The sequence below is a fragment of the Protopterus annectens genome, chromosome 3.part0, assembly GCF_019279795.1.
Source record: "Protopterus annectens isolate FY-2018-M chromosome 3.part0, PAN1.0, whole genome shotgun sequence".
Classification (NCBI taxonomy): Eukaryota; Metazoa; Chordata; order Ceratodontiformes; family Protopteridae; genus Protopterus; species Protopterus annectens.
The window spans coordinates 104,703,152-104,721,348 of record NC_056731.1 but is presented as its reverse complement, the minus strand read 5'-3'; the positions used below and the strand labels follow the sequence as shown (position 1 = coordinate 104,721,348).

Below are 18,197 nucleotides of genomic sequence, written 5' to 3'. Positions count from 1 at the left end.
AATGAGTTGTAGACAAACAGGATTTGGTCACCTTTCCTTTCTAATTTTAGGGGGCAGTCAAAGTGAGATGAGTGAACTTTATCTAAAGCTAAAGGAAAAACATACAATGGCAAAAAAATCACACATCGGGTGTTTTGGTGTTCATGTCATTAAAAATAAAAATAAATAGATAAATATAGAACTGCCGTAATAGCAATGTCAATGTTAGAATAAATGTGGATAGGGAAAATCATCACTAACTTTCTGGGAGGGCCAGTATTTGAAATCATTGACTATAAACTGATATGCACTATATGTCTGATGATGCAAAGGAAGGAATTCTGTTCTTTAAGCAGTTGCCAAGCACAATGAAAGAAAGACATCTGATCTCAGGAAAATACATATTTACACAATTCAATGTGTGTATTCCAGTACAATAAATATAAAAGTACCTGGGGATGGGAATTTTACAAAGCTTCATCCATCACATGGGAAGGGGACGCCTCTACACAATGTAAGCCATACAGACTAAGCTAAACATTTTGCTGTATGTGAGAAAAGAGAAGCATGACACAGCATGACTCAGGACTTCCATGGTGTGGAAGCATGACCCAGCATGACTCAGGACTTCCATGGTGTGGAAGCATGACCCAGCATGACTCAGGACTTCCATGGTGTGGAAGCAGAAGGAAGGTCTGATTTCATTTCAGATCTTACTAAACAGATAAGGAAACCGTGTAAGAGAAAATGTGAGGAAAAATGAGTTCACCACAGTTTATACTATGGATTATCCTCAAAGCAAATAACAATACTTTGATTATAAGAAACTGAAAAAATCTAGTTGTCACACTTGAGGAAATGAAATGTTTTCTATGGTAAACTCCTTTCCTCATCTGTACCTGGAATACATTATTTTTAATTCTGAAAGCATTGTTCATTTTATAATTGTGAAAAATGATGCAATAAATGTGAATCTAGTGTTACATACCTAATGGCAGGTGATAGTGCAGGAAGATTGCTGGGGTACACAATACTTAAGCAGTTCACTGTCTCAGTGAGAAGAGCACATGTAACTCTGAAATGTTTTAAATAGGTTGGCTTCTGTTCATTACATAAATGCAATAAGTAAGTTGTCTAGTTTAATGGTTAGGTTTTCTCAGCTGACATGGAGGCGAGGTCAAGCAGTTATCCTGAGAAAGAGCTGGCGAATGGTATATTCAAATCTTAAGGTTTCTTTGGAGCCATCCGGTCTGGAAATGTGATTTATAAGCTGAAGTTCAATTACTGAGGGACAGAGAAAGCTTTATGGTGGGAATGCTAGTTCATGAGTTCATGCCTGGAAAGTTTTGTTTTGCTAGATTCAAGAGACAGAAGAAGCTTGGGGTTGAAGTTTGGAGTTTAGTATGGTTACCTGGAGGTACAGCATTGCTTGCAACATGGCAGTCAAAACGGTTGTAGGGCATACATAAATACATTATGAGACATGGCTGAGTTCTACCCAATGGTTATATATACTTTCCTTTAAAAATACTCTGGGTGGTTGATGGCTCTAGAAAGGTTTGGATCTACTATCTAGTCTTTGAGCAGGCCTTCTCCAGTTACAATAGCTTGCAGGTATATTTTTACGTTTTTGCTTACTGAGGTATAAATATGAATCATCCTTGGGCTATTTGCAGAAAAGCTGTTATTGAATGTGTGTGTATATGTGTGTGTGTGTGGGGGGGGGGTCAATGTTGATGTTGTTGATTCAGCTTTTGACTGTGACTGGTCAAACCTCAAACTAGAAAAGAATATAAAAGAACAGAAGATCATACTACATTCAAGTAAGCACTTAGGACTGGTAGATCCGTGGAAAATGTTATATCCAAATGAACAGGGATATGCCCTTGCAATCTCTGGGAGGATTATCTCATAGCAGACATAATTACTGGTAGACATCAGGGGCTCTGCTGACATTGACTAGAGAATAAATTTAAGATGCTGTCTATTAATTCATCACATGGGTGCACATATTACCTTTACAGATTTTAAAAAAGGGCATAATCAGTCCAGACAATGGAAACTTAACCTATCTGTTCTACAGGATTAGGAATCATTGCAGTACTTACAACAGGTAGACAGAGAATATATGTATTTAATTTCCTTAGATTAGAGAGCTATGCTCCCTTTGTGGGAGAGTTACAAGTTATTTATACATTTGTTTATCTGACTACTAAAAGCTTGTTTATGAGGAAAAGGGATGGCCAGAGGAAGCAGTCTGATGGAGATTGAAAAGGTATTTAGTGGGTGTAGGAGATCCTAGTTTAATAGGGCTGAGATTGTAAAACAACACAAGACAGCTAAGCCTTTAGTAGCTACAGATTTGAATGGGTGGGAACAATGGCATTTAAGGAGGGTGCAAGTACAAGCATCGGCACTGAACTGAAACCAGGCAAATTCCTGCCATTCGACTTACAAAGTGACAAAGTCTAAGATCTATGTGATCAATGCAGGTGAATGAATGCTCACTTTGGCTGAGGCTATAAATGAATCATTTCAATAGTATTATGCTAATTTATACTCCGGTACAAAATCTGACAGTCCTTTAAGAAAGGATGTAAATTTGAGTTGGTTAAGGTATTTAAATGTTATCACATTCTCCAGGGAAGAAAACACAGAGCTTGCCTTAGACCTGTCTCTGATAAAGACTTCTTAGCTGCTAATAAGAAAACCAATTGCCAAAGCCACTAGAAAAGGTGGCCTCATAGCACACTTTTATAAATTGTCAAAACATGAACTATAACCAGCACTCCTTAGGCTGTTTGAAGAAATGTTCATATCAGTTGCTTCCCCTTATTCTAGCTAAATCAGATAAGGACAGGCCAAGAGTAGAAACCAATGGGCAGAGTTCATTGATTAATTCAGAAGTCAAGATTAGTGCCAGAATACTGGCTACAAGGCTAAAGTCATTGTTGTTTAAAATATTCATTCCCTCACAGGATGGTTTCATTAAGGACCAATGATCATCAAAGAGTGCTCATGTCCTATGTGCAGATAGCAAGATTTTTGGATGTTGTAGTTAATATAATTCTTACTGATATTGCTATGAGTGTAATAACTGTTATTAAATTGCTTTCTGTATTGGAGATTTTCTCCTTGGGCCTCCACTGAAAAAGGGCTTTAGCTCAGTCGGACACTCCCGGTCAACAAATGTAAAATAAATAAATAAATAAATAAATGTTGAAAAAGCCATCAGTTTGGCCTGATATAATTAATTATGGACTGTACTTGAGACTTCTCCCCTTAAGGCTTTCAGCACTATCTAAGCCCTCTATAATTTCCCCTTTACAAGGGTATTAGTGGGAACTACAATCTGTGACCACTTCAAGTGACAGAAATAGATAAGTCAGAACTGCATGTAATTTCTCTCTTTCTTTTTATAAATGATCAAACTACTTGCTCACTGCTTATGTTATTCTCCTTGACTAAGATGACAGTCATTTCACAAAGTCAAAACTTGTACTCTCCTGTTTGTCAACATAAGACCCAACTTAAATTGCTATTATGGGGTTTACTAGACTCCCTGAGATACCAAGAACTTAAAGCAAAGAGTTAATAATTTATTAGTGTATCTGTTGTACTGATGAGGATTCAGACTGCTATCAAAAGTTCTGGCAATTTAAACATTTACATGAGTACCAGATTAATTTGAGGATGATAGTAGCTAAATTATTAAGTGTTCAGCTGCCTGGGTGTACTGTTGTGTGGCTGTTAATGGACTCTCCCAAAATACAAATTTTACCTGTTTCATGCTGACCCAAATGATGAATGTGGTGGGAATAGGAAAGCAACAAACTTCTTCCTTTCATTGGCATTTGACTTCACTGGGAGCTCCTGTGTTACTGCCTCAACCTGCCACTGTGCCAGTGCTTCATTTCCGTTAGTCTCCCTACGTTCTCTCTACTAACATTCACCTTTGTATCCATGCATTACCTCCTACCTCATAACATCCCTGCTTGTTCTTCTGCACTTCAGCTTTCTGTTCTATGAGATTCCTTGACTCCCCATGCCCTCTCCTATGAGCACCTTACTTCTCATACCTCCCCATTTTCATTCAGGACTGTTTGCTCCCTTCACTTATTACTCTCCTCCGGTGTCCTACATTCCCCACCCTTAGATTCCCTCTAGTCGTGGATACCCTCCTGCTTATGCACTATCTCTGCTTGAACTATTACCTGCTTACTCATGCTGTTGTCCCTCTCTGGTGCCTTCACCTCCTGCTTTTTTCTTCCATGCCTGTTTCCCTTTTCCCTTCCTCCTTCCCTCTTGTCTCTGTCATCCATATCATGTATTATTAATCGACTAAACAGGTATTGAAACATGCTGGTGAAAATAGGTTTTATATATAGCCCAAGGGTTTAACGGTTAGTCTGCTATTTCCCTATGTCTCATCTGTTTACGATAATTAACTGATTGATATTTCTCTCTTAATGTTCACTAGAAGGCATATTTTTAATTTTTGCTGTTTTAGTTATTTGAATGCTCTTTACTTTTCATAAAGTGCAATTTTTATTTAATTTGGACTAATATGGTATATTTTTTGTAGCTCTAATTTACATTATTTTGTTAAGTGCTGGCCCAATATGATGCTGGACTGATGGATTAAGGCATATTTATTTGTTTATTTAGTTTACATTTGTTTACCAGGGATGTCCAACTGTGCCAGAGGCCTGTTTTCAGCTGAGGCCTGGAGAGAAAAGCTCCTTCACAAAAAAAAAAAAAAAAAAAAAAAAACATTACATGCATATTCATGCCATACAACACTAGAAACACATACTGTTACAATACAATACCAGAAACACATAACAATTTTACACTACAATACAAGAAAACATATTACAGGATAATGCAAGAAATACAGGCAATAAGTAAGCTAACCAACTAATTGACAAAATAAAGAGATGTCTAACAAAACATGCAATATAGAGTAATAATATTCTGTGTAGAAAAAAATTAGCTAATTAGCAATCTGACAAATAAAAGTAGATTGTACCATCATAGGGAAATGATAGATTTTTAGGTAAAATGTAATGGTATAGAAAGAAAATATTATTAAAAGCATAAAATGTATTGAAGGCAAGAAAAAAATAGATGATATATTAGTGGCACATATACTTAAAACAGTGACAGAAGGCAGAGTGGAGGTGAGTTGATAGGGAGGGAAAGAACATGCATATAAAATACTTGAGAAAGGTATAAAGTGATTAAAGGAGTAGTGAATTAGCAGTAGGCAGAGAGAATGTGAAATTAGGTGGGCACTGAAAAAAGCAGTTTTAAAATATAAAAAGAAAAAAAAAGATAATTATGGTTGAAAGAAAAGGGATGGACAGAATAGATCAGTCTGGGTTAGTGCAGGAGCAGAGCCAAGTGTTAGCTAGGTGTTCCTTAAGCAGTGTTTTAAATCTGGATGTATTGCTTGTGTTTAGTATCATTTGAGGTATGGAATTCCAGGACTTGGATATTTGGTAGGAGAACAGAGAATTGCCACGATAGTTATTATAAGTAATAATTTGTTGGAGGATCTTAGAGTTCTGTTTGAGTTGGGCTGAACTAAGTTCTTAAGTGAAAGACAGTAGTCTTGATGGTGTAAGATACAAAGAATGAATGTTAGTTGTTTTAGAGATAGGAGATGAGGATATATATGGACACTGATGCAGTTCCATTTATTTGTTTGTTTGTTTAGATTGTTCTGCTATCTTTTTTTCATTTCTGCTTTTACTTAACTGAATTCTCATTTCAGATGCCATTTGAAGCATTTAAACTTAGTATATTTGTGACAGAGGCAAACGGACTGGTAAACAAGGCTAAATAGTATGCAAAAAGGCAAGTACAGGATTCCTTCTTGTATGGGTGGACTACCAGGCTGTGGTAGTACTGGTATCTGGAGTTATTAGTTAGTTACAAATGAGCTCACCACTGACAGGTAGAGTTTCTTCACAGGAACACTTACTGGATGTCTACTTCTTTTCTGCTTTGCTTAGAATTGCATTTACTACCAAGGGGTTTTAGTCCTGGGCACACAGTAGCTGACAATGTTAACCTAATCATATCTCAGTTCCAGGGAGATCTGGTCTCAGGCAGTTGCAGGCACTTTTAAGTTGGAACTTAGTCTTATGCGAATGGTTCTTTTCCTAATCTGCTTTGTACTCACACATCAGTTTTAACATTGAAAGAGTCTTACTGGGCTCCTTGCAACTTTGCCTTTCTTCACCTTTCCATTTCCTTGCGGTCAGCGCTGTCTCCTTATTCTTTTTGCTGCTTCTGGCTCACCTCAACTCTGCTGCTCCCTGCTCAGTTTCCTCCTAACATGCTGTGCTTGTCAGCCATGACCCAAAACCTTTGATCTGTAAATGGGAGTGATTTGTTGCACATGCTAGTTAAACATATTTGTAAATGTAACAAAGATTTCAGATAATAAATTAATAACAATTATTTTTATTTTCTGAAAAGAAAAAATACTATTCGAGAGGATTACCTACGTGTGTTCAATAACTAACTGATCATCAACCGTTGTTTCCCCCTATCTCATTTTCTCGATGCTGAAGTTGTACTATTACTGCATGGTTTGATTCTGTATTGCTTTTTTTATAAATGTACTTATGATACAGCATGCTGGATAGATGTTTGGTCATTTGATTAAACTTCCCTTGGTGTGCCTAAAATAAGGATTTGTTTGGTGTTGGTTATATATTTTGTATAGCACGTGCACTTTTTGTTTTTACTGAAGAACACAACAGGTACAAGAGACTCACTAGTTTACTATTATGAAAAAAAAAGGCTGACACTTTTCACAGCTTGCAATCAGCACCTAACTACGGAAACATTAAAACAGCAACATTAATCATATCTGCAAGGGAGAGAAGGGACAATGTCACATGATATAAACCAATTGTCACTGCTATAATATGTACATGACTATGAATACCAATAACATAAGCTTAACTTCAACTTACAAAGAAATCTAACACTCACAATATAAAGCACGTCCAGCCCTTGTTCATTGTACTAGTGAGTGATAACACCCGCCCAGCTTTACCTGCATCAGGCAGAATCTGTCCCAGCACATTCCTAAGTATCTTCAAGTCTATAACTCAATGAAGGTCATTTGGTGTTTGCAGAGCTCAGCTGGATAGCACATTTCCTCAAGCTATGCCATGTCTAAAACAGCTACCCATGAAAATTCTCTGTGACATTCTTTACAGATAATCCAGATACATCCTGCATCTCTTATTCTGTTTTTTTTTTTTTTTTTAAACAAAGAAACAACAAAAAGATTGATATACATAGCAACCATGTACTGCTCACTGTCGCGGTGCTGCCTGCCTTCGGCTGGTATGACAAACCCCACCACCACTAGTTGGAGTCTGAACAGTGCCTTTGCTAGAGACAAACGTAACACAAAGCTAACTTTAATTCTTTAATATTAACTAAAGCATACTACTGTAAGGTGCTCCCAGGCTCACTTTTGCTATGTGTCACCTGATAAGTTGATCCGTATGTGACTATGTTGTCTGACTGGCACATCAGAAATAATAATAATAATAATGATAATAATAATAACATAAGGAACAGCAACCACGACAACAAAACAATATTAGAAGTGTAGCTTAAATAATGGTAATAGTAATAATAATTATAGATGCATAGATTAAAATGCATAAGCAGTACAACCAATATTTCCTCTTTCTATACAGAAAGAGACCTGAGAGCTGCAAATGTGTCACATATCCGGGCATATTTCCCCCCTCAGCTTTCTATTCCATCACTATGCAAAAAACTTGTGTGAAAAAAATAGTACTGAATAAAACTGCTTTATTATTCTTTAAGTTTATGCGATTCCCGTAAGGGTGTCGTGACAGTGAAAAAAATCCTACAACTTGAGTCCGAAAGCGGAATTCCCCTCCTTCTTTCAGATTATGGAGTCCTGAAGGATAAATAGACATCAGGGATTGTTCCAAACCATCATTAAAGCAGTTGCGTCCACAAATCATCTGTTCAGCAAATACAGGGACAAAAGCGATGAGTAAGTAGAAAGTCACACATTGTTACAGTTAATGTTTCACACCATGTAGAGTAGAGCTCAGACGTCAGATTTCACCAAAACGTATCCATTTATCTTTCCAGCATCTTCTACCTCCGACAACATGCTGTCTAGTTTGACACTTCTCCTGGCTCTGACGTCACTAGCATGCATAGGATCCGTCTCTGCTCTGCCGCTGACGGAAGGTTTACGGCGAGACCCCACCTCAGACTTTGGAGGACCACAGCCGCTGGACTTCAGTTCTCTGAGTGGAAACTGTCTGCTTATTGCACGGCGTATTTGGTCCCTTAGTGTCATTCTGAAGACTCAGGTGAGCCTTAAAATGTTTATTTTAAAAGGCGCTAAAACTCAGGCACAAGTTGTTGTTTTAAGTTTGGGCATATTTGTCATGAAGTCAGTTGTACAAACACATAGGCACACATCCCGTTCATCTCAAAGTTTATTTGCTGTGACTGCAGACTTTAAAATAGCGGAGTCTGGTATATACGTACGTTTTTATGTTTTGGATGCTGGCCGTTAAAATTCATATGGAAATGGGCTGAGTAAGTGACTGAATTGTGCATTATTTCCAGTAAGCAGTTTACAGTCAAAACACGCAGAAATTATTTAACGTTTTAGATTAGAAGGAAGCTTATAACTTTTAGAAGTAATGCCACAGCCCACAGTCCTGCAGAAAGTGCCAAGGAAATGGGCAAACTATTTGTTGGTGGTGCCAAGCATGGTTTCTAAAGCAAACACCAACTAATATTTAATTATTTATTTATTTTTTTACATTTGTTTACCAGGAAAGTCCGACTGGGAACAGGGTGGATTTGGGATTGTCACTGGGGACTTTAGAAAGTGAAAGTATAATGGTAACAAAGAATGGATTCAATTGCGTAGTTATACTGTCTTGATTACGAACTGATGGGACTGAAGTTGATTGTTGGTCGGGTTGAAGGAGTTTTTTTATGGTGGACCAGAATTTTTGTGGGTTGTTGTTACAATGTTTCATCTGAATATCACTGTAGAAGTTTTTGTTATCTAATTTTACCTGGGTTTTAGCTTTGTTTCTAAGATTACGGCAGTGGTCAAGATCATTGATGTGCCATTGTTCACACAGGTTTTATCTCTTTATTAAGTAGATTTTTGTTTTTTTAATTAGCCGTGGTACGTATTTTGCTTTAATTTTATGGTTCTAGGGGCTGTTTTTTTATAATAGTGAGGAAAGTAGTGTTAAAGTATTCTACTGCGGTATCTAGGTCGTGTTTTGAGTGGGGTCCAGTTACAGGTGCTTAGGAGAGTTAAATATTTGAGGGTTAAAATCTTTTTTTGCTCTGAATTTGCCTAAAAGTGGTGTTTCTTGGGGATGAAGGCATTGTCTGAGTAGGAATGTTGGAAGGTGATCACTGTTAGGGAGACTGGCAGAATGTAAAGACTGAGGTGTTTTATTACTTAGAATCCAATCCAGAATAGATTGCCTTTTGTTGGATTTTTCTACTCTAGTTGGGGACTGTATAACCTGGGTAAAGCCAGGTTAATGAAATAAGTGGGGTTATCGGAGTTACATGTGCTCCAGTCAGCTTTAAAGTCACCCATTATTATGGTTTCCTGTGGGAATGTTAAAGATATGCTGTAAGAGTATTTCCTCAATTGTCATAAGGTTATTGCCAGGAGGAATATAAATACCTATGATGGTGAGGTATTTGTTAGGGTTTATTTCAAGTTTAGTAAGTAATATTTTCAGTGTTGCTGTAAGTTGGGTTGCCTGGTTGTAAGTGTTCTAGCTTGAGATTTGTTTTATAGAATATGGCTACTCCCCCTTAATGTTTGTTTGCTCTGTCCAGCCTATGTATATTTTACTTGTTATTTACATTACAAGAAAAACAACTGTCAATAAAGGAAAACCCAAGTGCCTCATACTCCTTGTTCCCAAACCTCACACAATTCCTTCTCTTCTCTCTCTCTCTTGCTGTCAGGTGACATACATCCCAACCCTGGCCCAGCTCTACCTGCTTCCTCAGACATGCCACCACCCTAACCATAATATCACACCAAAACACATTCTTTTACTCTATCAACCTGAGAAGCATAGTAAATAAAATTACTGACTTCCATTCCTGGACCACTCTCCAGATATAATAACCCTTAGTGAGACTTGGTTAAAACCTCACATCCCCGATAGGAGCATACTCCCTCCTGGTTATAACATACTTCGACTAAACAGAACAAAAAGAAAAGGAGGTGGTGTTGCAATCCTGTACAGAGAGAACCTCACACTTACTCCAATACCCCCCCCCCCAATTCCCCTGCTGGACTCCTTCTGGCCAACTTCAAAATACACCCCCACAACTCTCTATACATAGCTGCCCTCTACATCCCACCCAGTGACAACCTGACTGTACTTGAAAATTTACTTTCCACACTTGCCTCAGACCTTCACAATGAGACTATTATAATGGGAGATGTCAATATCAACTGGTCCACACTCACAACCTTATCCCCCACTACCTCCATAAACCTACATGGTTTCTCCCAATTAGTCACAACTCCAACCTACAACACCAAATCCGCCACCCACTCCTCCATACTTGATTGGATCCTTGTATCCCATCCTGACAAATATCACTTCCTGGTAACCCTTCCCGATGCCCTTAGCAACCACCCTCCTACCAAAGTTCTCCACTTTACCCAACACACACTCAAACCCCACATATTTAAAACCTGCCATAAGGTAAAAAAACTGTGACCCAAATGTACTCAACTATCAGCTCTCCTTTATTGATTGGACCTTTCTCAAACATTTACCTCTTGAGGAAGCAGTCATGGGATTTAACAACACATTCCTCAGCATTTTAAACTCCCTGGCACCCTTACGTAAGATCAGGATTAAATCCACTGTGTCTCCCTGGCTTACTCCCTCCACTCTTTCACTAATGGCACAGAGAGACACTCAATGAAAACTGTGGATCAAAACCAAACTGCCATCCACTCTTTCACTAATGGCACAGAGAGACACTCAATGAAAACTGTGGATCAAAACCAAACTGCCCAATCACCTACAACAATACAGACAACTTTGTAACCAGGCTAAGAAATCAAACAAAGATGACAAAAAAAATTACTATACTAACCCCCGTAAATCACACCCTTACAACCCCAAAAAATTCTGGCATACTATAAACAATATCCTACATCCAGGAAACCCATCCACCCCCACCCAAACCCCACACTTACTCCTCTCCAACTGCCACTAACTTCAACTCTTACTTTGAGTCCATTAGCTAACTTATGAAGCACTCCAACACCAATACCACCCCTCCTGCCTCCCCCCTAATCACCCCAACCCCTCACCTACTTTCAGCCTACAAACAGTGTCTACCTCTTACATAAAATCACTGCTCCTTAAGCTCAAACCTTGCTGTCCCTCCATAGATGGGATTTCCTCCATTCTTTCTTCAGCTAGCTGCTAACTCCATAGCCCTACCCATCTCTGTCCTCCTCAACAGATCTATTACTGAAGCTACAGTCCCTGTCATCTGGAAAAAGTTAACTCCACTGAATTTACCTCCATAGATGGGATTTCCTCCATTCTTTCTTCAGCTAGCTGCTAACTCCATAGCCCTACCCATCTCTGTCCTCCTCAACAGATCTATTACTGAAGCTACAGTCCCTGTCATCTGGAAAAAGTTAACTCCACTGAATTTACTAACTACAGGCCTATCACAATACTATCTCCTCTGTCCAAGATCCTGGAAAAATGTGTACACAAACAAATTCTCCAACACCTCACCCAAGACAACTTAATTACCCCCACCCAACACGGTTTCCATCCTAGCCACAGCACTTCTACAGCTCTCATGTCTTTCATAAATATTATTGTTCAAGCTAGAGAACAAAATAAACTTGCATCATGTCTCTTTCTTGACCTATCAAAAGCATTTGATACTGTCCACCATCCATTACTGTTAGAGAAACTCTCCCACCTAAACCTATCCCCTGCCACTATCTCCTGGTTCGCTAGTTATCATAGTAACAACTCCCAGTCCATCAAATGGGATTCAGCTATCTCCCCAGAACTTCCAGTACTGATGGGAGTTCTCCAAGGATCAGTCCTAGGACCACTACATTTCAACATTTTCACCAATCGGCTTTCTAGCTCTACTCCTCACTCATCCCTAATGCAATATGGTGATGACTCCACAGTCATCACTATTGCAGGTGCACTTCCCTTACTCCAGTCTAAAACTCTGGAATCTTTCTTGTCTGTCGAGACCTGGCTCAAACAAAACCATCTAATCCTAAACCCAAAAAAGACTAAACCCAAAAAAGACCAAACTCCTCCTCTTTCTTCCAAAAACAATGACCCACCTGAAACCAAACTTCTCCATCACCTCCCACAACAACACACCCATTATGGTGGATAATCACACTAAACTACTTGGGGTCATCATTAACGACCAGCTAAAATTTGACCAGCATGTACTTAACATCAAAAAAACCCACCAAAAGCTCGGCCTTCTTTACAGAAACAAAACCTTTCTCTCCCATCAAGCAAAAAATTCTCTATCCCATGCCTCCCTTCTTCCAACCCTTCTCTATGGCTCTCAGATTCTCGCCAACCTACAGACTTCTCTTATGACCAAACTAGAATCCACCTACAACAAAGTAGCAAAATATGCCACTGAACTTCCCTACTCCTTTCACCACTTGCTCTACAAAAACTGAAATGGTTAGAGCTCCCTCACAACCTTACTCTCTCCTAGCTCCAAATAATCCATTCCATTCTATTTTATACCAGCCCACATTCTGCTTCACCATATCACCCATCATCTCATCCTACACCCCAACTAGGTCACTCTGGAGCTCTGGCCAACACTTTCTGACCATAACCAAACCCAAACTCAACATAGGCAAAAACCTGTACAGCTATTACCCCGCCAAACACTGGAATGCACTCCCACTTGACATACGTAACACTACATTCAAACTTCTATTCAAAAAGACTGTGAGAAATCACCTTAGCTTAAATAAACTCTGCCTCTGTTCTCAGCCCCCCCCCCGACTAACCCACCTCTCCAGCCCAATCTGTCACTTCTCTTTCTCCCATTAGTACCCAACACTACCTCCTTCCAAACTCACCCTCCCTTCTTCCCCACTAAACCCTTTCCCTATTCCTACCCCTAACTGTCCTTTACTATATCTATCTCCTCACCAGTAGAATGGTCATCAACTACTGTGGCACTCTTATCTCTCCTTCACTGCCACCCAGTCACTCCTTACTAGCTTCCTCGCTCTCTACTTTAAATTCAATCTCTCCTGGACTACCTGCCTTGTATACATAGCTAGCCAACAATGTATATAATCTGTAGTCAGTATTATCATTGTATACCTGTTTTAGATTGTTAGATATATTTTTTTGTGCATTAGCAAATGTTTTTATTCTTGTAACTTCCATATATTTTATAACTCTGGAACTTTTCTCCCCGGGTCTCCACTGAAAAAGGGCCTTGGCCCAGATGGACCAACCTGGTCAACAAATGTCAAATAAATAAATTTGTTGACCCGGATAGTCCAACTGGATACATGTTCATTTTCAGCAGAGGCCCAGGGAGAAAAGCTCCAAGATAATAATTCACGTTGAACATTTAGTAAATGCTAGTTTCAAGCAAATTACAGTCATAAGCAATACCAGCATTTAGCACATATAGTACTAACTTATTATAAAACACTTTACAAAACATAACATTATTTTCAAAGTTAAACATACATAACATTACATTCAGGTTCAAGACACTGAGCAGCAGTTATACAATTGACCCTTCCTGAAAAGGAGTGGTAGAAAAAAGTTAGAAGTAGTTGAAAGTTAATATTGTAACCTGGAAGTAGGATTACATTGTTATTTATATCCGGTTTTAGCCAGGTTTCTGTTAGGACAGCAATGTCAGGGGAGTATAGTTATATGCTAGTATGTAGGTCGTGTATCTCACTGAGGATGCTTCTAAGGTTCTTGTTAATTAGTAAGAGGTTGGAGCTTCTAGGGGAGAGGTTTGATGGTATATGGCACTGGATTGTTGGGAGGGGGGTTGCGATTTGTTGTATGTTGGTATTGGGGCCAGGGTTTGGGTGTATATCACCACAGAGATGTAGATAAATTGTATGGTTTAGGACTAAAGGAGCGAGTTTTGATAGGAGTTTATTAATCTTGAAAGAAAAGTGGGATTTTGATAAGAGTTGAATATATTTATGCTGAAAGTGTTTGAAATGTGTGGTGTTATAGAAGTTGGGAGCTATTTCAAAGTTTGGGGGTTGTGTGTGGATGGGATGATGGAGTATAGTTGTGAGATATGTAAAAGTGCTTGATATTTGGATGTGGTATGATGTTAGGTAATTGGTTAGCATTAGTAAAGTGCGGGAGGCAGTGTGGAGAGAAACAATATTTAAATATTATATATAGTGGGAAGGGTGGCCATGATGGTGCAGCAGTTAGCGTTGCCACCTCACAGCAAAAGGTTCTCCGGTTCAATCCTCGGCTGGGGTGCCTTCTGTGCGGAGTCTGCATGTCCTCCCTGTGGTCGCGTGGGTTTCCTCCCACATCCCAAAGACATGCTGTAGGTGGATGAGACGCACTAAATTGGCCCTAGGTGTGAGTGTGTGTGCCTTCTGTGGAAGGTTGGGCGCCGGGCTGGCAACTCGACACCATAAAACTCCACTGCCAATCATGAGCAGACGGTGATCTGCTGTGGTGACCCCTAACCGGGAAAAGCCAAATGAAGAAGAAAAAAAGAAGACATATAGTGGGAAGACATTGTAGGTGTAGGTAGGTGTGAGTAAAAGTAAAATTTAGGTATAGTATATAAAGCTGCAGAGCAGGTGAGATGAGAAGTAATAAGTTTTTGTGTCCTGACTAGATGTAGGGAGTACCTTGAGTGATCATTAGATGAGGGGATTTAATAAATCAATTTTACGTGTGAATAGAACCTTTAGGAATAGTGATTTGATTGGGTGGTGGTACTTAGTGGGACTGGCTCGATTGAGATAAGTTTGGATGTCCAGGGGGTATATGGGAATTGGGGGTAGGGTAAGGGAGTGGCATGAGCCTGAGCATAGCGAGGGCAAATGGAGAGGGCTGAAACCTGGCCACCAAAGCACTGCAGAAAACTATCGGAGTGAGGTTTCCATAGGTCAGTACCAAAGTATCTAGGGTCTAGCTGAGTACACTGTGTAATTAGACGTGCCTTAGTAATGTTAATAGGCTCCACAATGATTGCACCAGTGGTTCTTTTACAATATTCGATTCAGCTGACTAGTTATATTTATAGGAACTCTGCTTCTGAAATTAATGTTGTAAATTACTAATGCCTAGGTGTGTTAAATGGCTGTTCTGCTTCTGAAATAGTTTAATTTTGGCAATATTTCATTCACACTTATGTGAGGAAGCAGACTGCAATTATTATAAGGCACTATATGGGCTGGCAGAACTGTAAAGAACAAATATCTGTTTTGTAGAGTTGGCTCTAGGAGCGAGATTCTACGGGCTTGAGGTGACAGGGAGCATACCAACAGCAGGATGTAAGCTTGGGGGGAACCTAAGGATAACACCCAGGCTAGTGTGCACACCACTCAATAGAAACCGAATAATAATACATTTGGTTAGGCAATAAAATCACAGGAAAAATGTACTTTATTATAATAAAGAAGTATCTTTTCAGAAGGCTTGGGGGGTTTCCACGATTAGGGTGCTGCTGAAGTGGGATGGTTTTTAGATGAGAGTTTAAACCCAGAGAGACTAACAAACTCTCCTCTCAGCTCTTTTCATTTTCAGAGAGTGTCTATGCAGTTAAAGGAAAAAGAAAACCTTCATTTCGATGTAGCAGATGCATTACACTATGCAGTTAAAGGAATGTAGCAAATACATTACCCTATAGTGCTGTAGATAGCATGTGCCTGCTAAGACATCTTGTAATATGGTTTCATATATGTTTGCTCACAACAGGAATAATACATACATTACTATAGATCTCACAGTTACTTGCTTAATTGTACAACATGCAACTCAAATGCAATATTCATTCAACTGTACTCAGTAATGCAGGCCAGCAACGATCCTCGCTGCAGCTCGATATAGTCTAATACAAAAGGCTTGACTATGGTAATCTGCATCTGTTTAACAACTACAGCAAGCTTCCCAAAACCAGTAGTTAGACCTATTATCCCAGTTTAACACAAGTTACTAGCCGCAAAAGGGAAAATGTGGCAGTTTCCCATCCAAAAACACTTCTTTAGTCAGGACTGGCAAATTCAAGGTTATAATAGCATCTCACTGGATAGAAATAAACATAGTAGAGCTTAAAGCAATATATCTAACTCATCCAGATGTCGAGTAAAAGATAAAAGCTTAAGTGGTGAGCACACCACTCAAGGGATGCATTGGATCCTAGCCCACAGGACAGAATTTTAAAAATGGCACCAGGCAGGGTAAACCCCTACTAGTAGCTTTTGCCTGGAAATTAGGTGGAGGGTGGGCAGATCACTGGTTCAAGCCCTGCTCTGAAAGTGGAGACAGAAATTTGTGGGAAACCCATAAGCTAACGGATAACTAACTAACTAACTAACCTGGCCACCGAAGAACTGCAGAAAACTATCAGGGTGAGGTTTCTGCAGGTCATTACCTAAGTATCAGAATAGAAAGGTACTTTGATACTGACCTGTGGAAACGTCACTCTCTGATAGTTTTCTCTAGCGAGCAACGTACTGGGCTTAGCTCTCAAGCAATCAGAGACAACTTTCAATAGAATCAAGGGCAAATCAAGAAATAATCAGGGACACTTGAAAATTGTTACCATTTACCTGACACGTTGACAGATTGAGAATATAAATTATTTTATATTGTCTGAAATAAAATAATTCTATAACTCTAATTATTGTCTTTATTTATTGTGTAATTCACCACCTTTTCTCCAAAAGTCACCACTTTTATGAGAGAGTAAGGGGAGCAGAGATACAATTTGACTCGAAATCAGGGACAGTTGAAAGGTATGGTACCAGAGGTTTTGCTACCTCTTAACTGTACCTGATTTTGCAGATCATCAGTCTTTGACTTTTTATTGTTTAGAAAATGCAGATTTCCCCACATTCTGTTACTCTCTTATCTCTTACGTGGAGTTAGGAGTAATGTTTAAGTACTGTTCCTCATTTTCATCTTCTTCACTCATTATTTTTGATTTTTTTTGTCTGAAATCCCAAGCTATTGGCAAGCAAAAAGATTCAAACATTGCCACTTTCTTTGCTGTACTTTAAAAGCCAGCGTTTGTGTTGTCTGCACACAATTTCCACCAAACACACACTTTGAAGTTTTATAAGAGATATTTTATGGTACTGCTGTATTTGTTGCATATATCTCAAATTATAGAAATGTTTCATGCATTCATAGCATATTCTATTTTTTTTGTTCGAGACCCCAAAACAGGTATCAAACCACAGGTGCAATATTGTTTTTTTTTTTTGCCAACCGAAAAAAAATCGGTAGTACAAAAAATGCAAATATTCTTTTGTAAATGATTTCTTTTAGTATAAATATTTATTTGACAATATATTGCAATATTTCTACAGTAATTTGAACTGCTTGAATATAGACATGCATACATAATTTTAAATGAAATGAAGCATTCCTTGCATTTATGGTAAATATCTAAGCAAGTAAAGTTTAGACTGTATTATTTCACTTTGTAAATGCAGTTTTAAGTTTCCAGGTCATGCTTAACTTTACATGTTTACTTTATGTAACTACATGATGAATATTTGTTAATTTATAGCTAGGGGGTGTATAGATTTGCAGTTTTTAGTGTGCTTGTCAAAAGCTTCACAGTACAAATTACTGCTAAAGTTTCAGTCTAATTAGTGCTATTTTACTGCACAAAATACTTCTGTGTTTACTGCTGGACAGCAGGAAGACTTAATGTTAAGATGTCTGCTTCATAGTCTGGGGTTTGCCATTGACTTCTGGTAACGCTCTGTGGCGAGTTTACATAATCTCCCCATGTGTGTGTATTTCCTTTGCACTGTGGTTTACTCAGAAAACATACTGATTGACAAATATAGCTGCATACATACATGCACCCATGTGTATAATATATATTTGCACATGTAGCATGTGCAT

At 38.7% G+C, this 18,197-nt stretch overlaps 1 protein-coding gene across 1 annotated transcript in view; it reads left to right on the top strand.

The window, feature by feature from the left end:
• Window positions 1-7,865: 7,865 nt before the first annotated feature.
• LOC122797247 (interleukin-6-like) overlaps window positions 7,866-18,197 on the top strand; it is a 22,378-nt gene continuing 12,046 nt past the window's right edge. Inside the window, exon 1 of the mRNA XM_044066095.1 lies at window positions 7,866-8,369. Coding sequence (XP_043922030.1) covers window positions 8,163-8,369 — 207 coding nt within the window. The 5' untranslated portion in view covers window positions 7,866-8,162. The remainder of the gene's footprint in view (window positions 8,370-18,197) is intronic.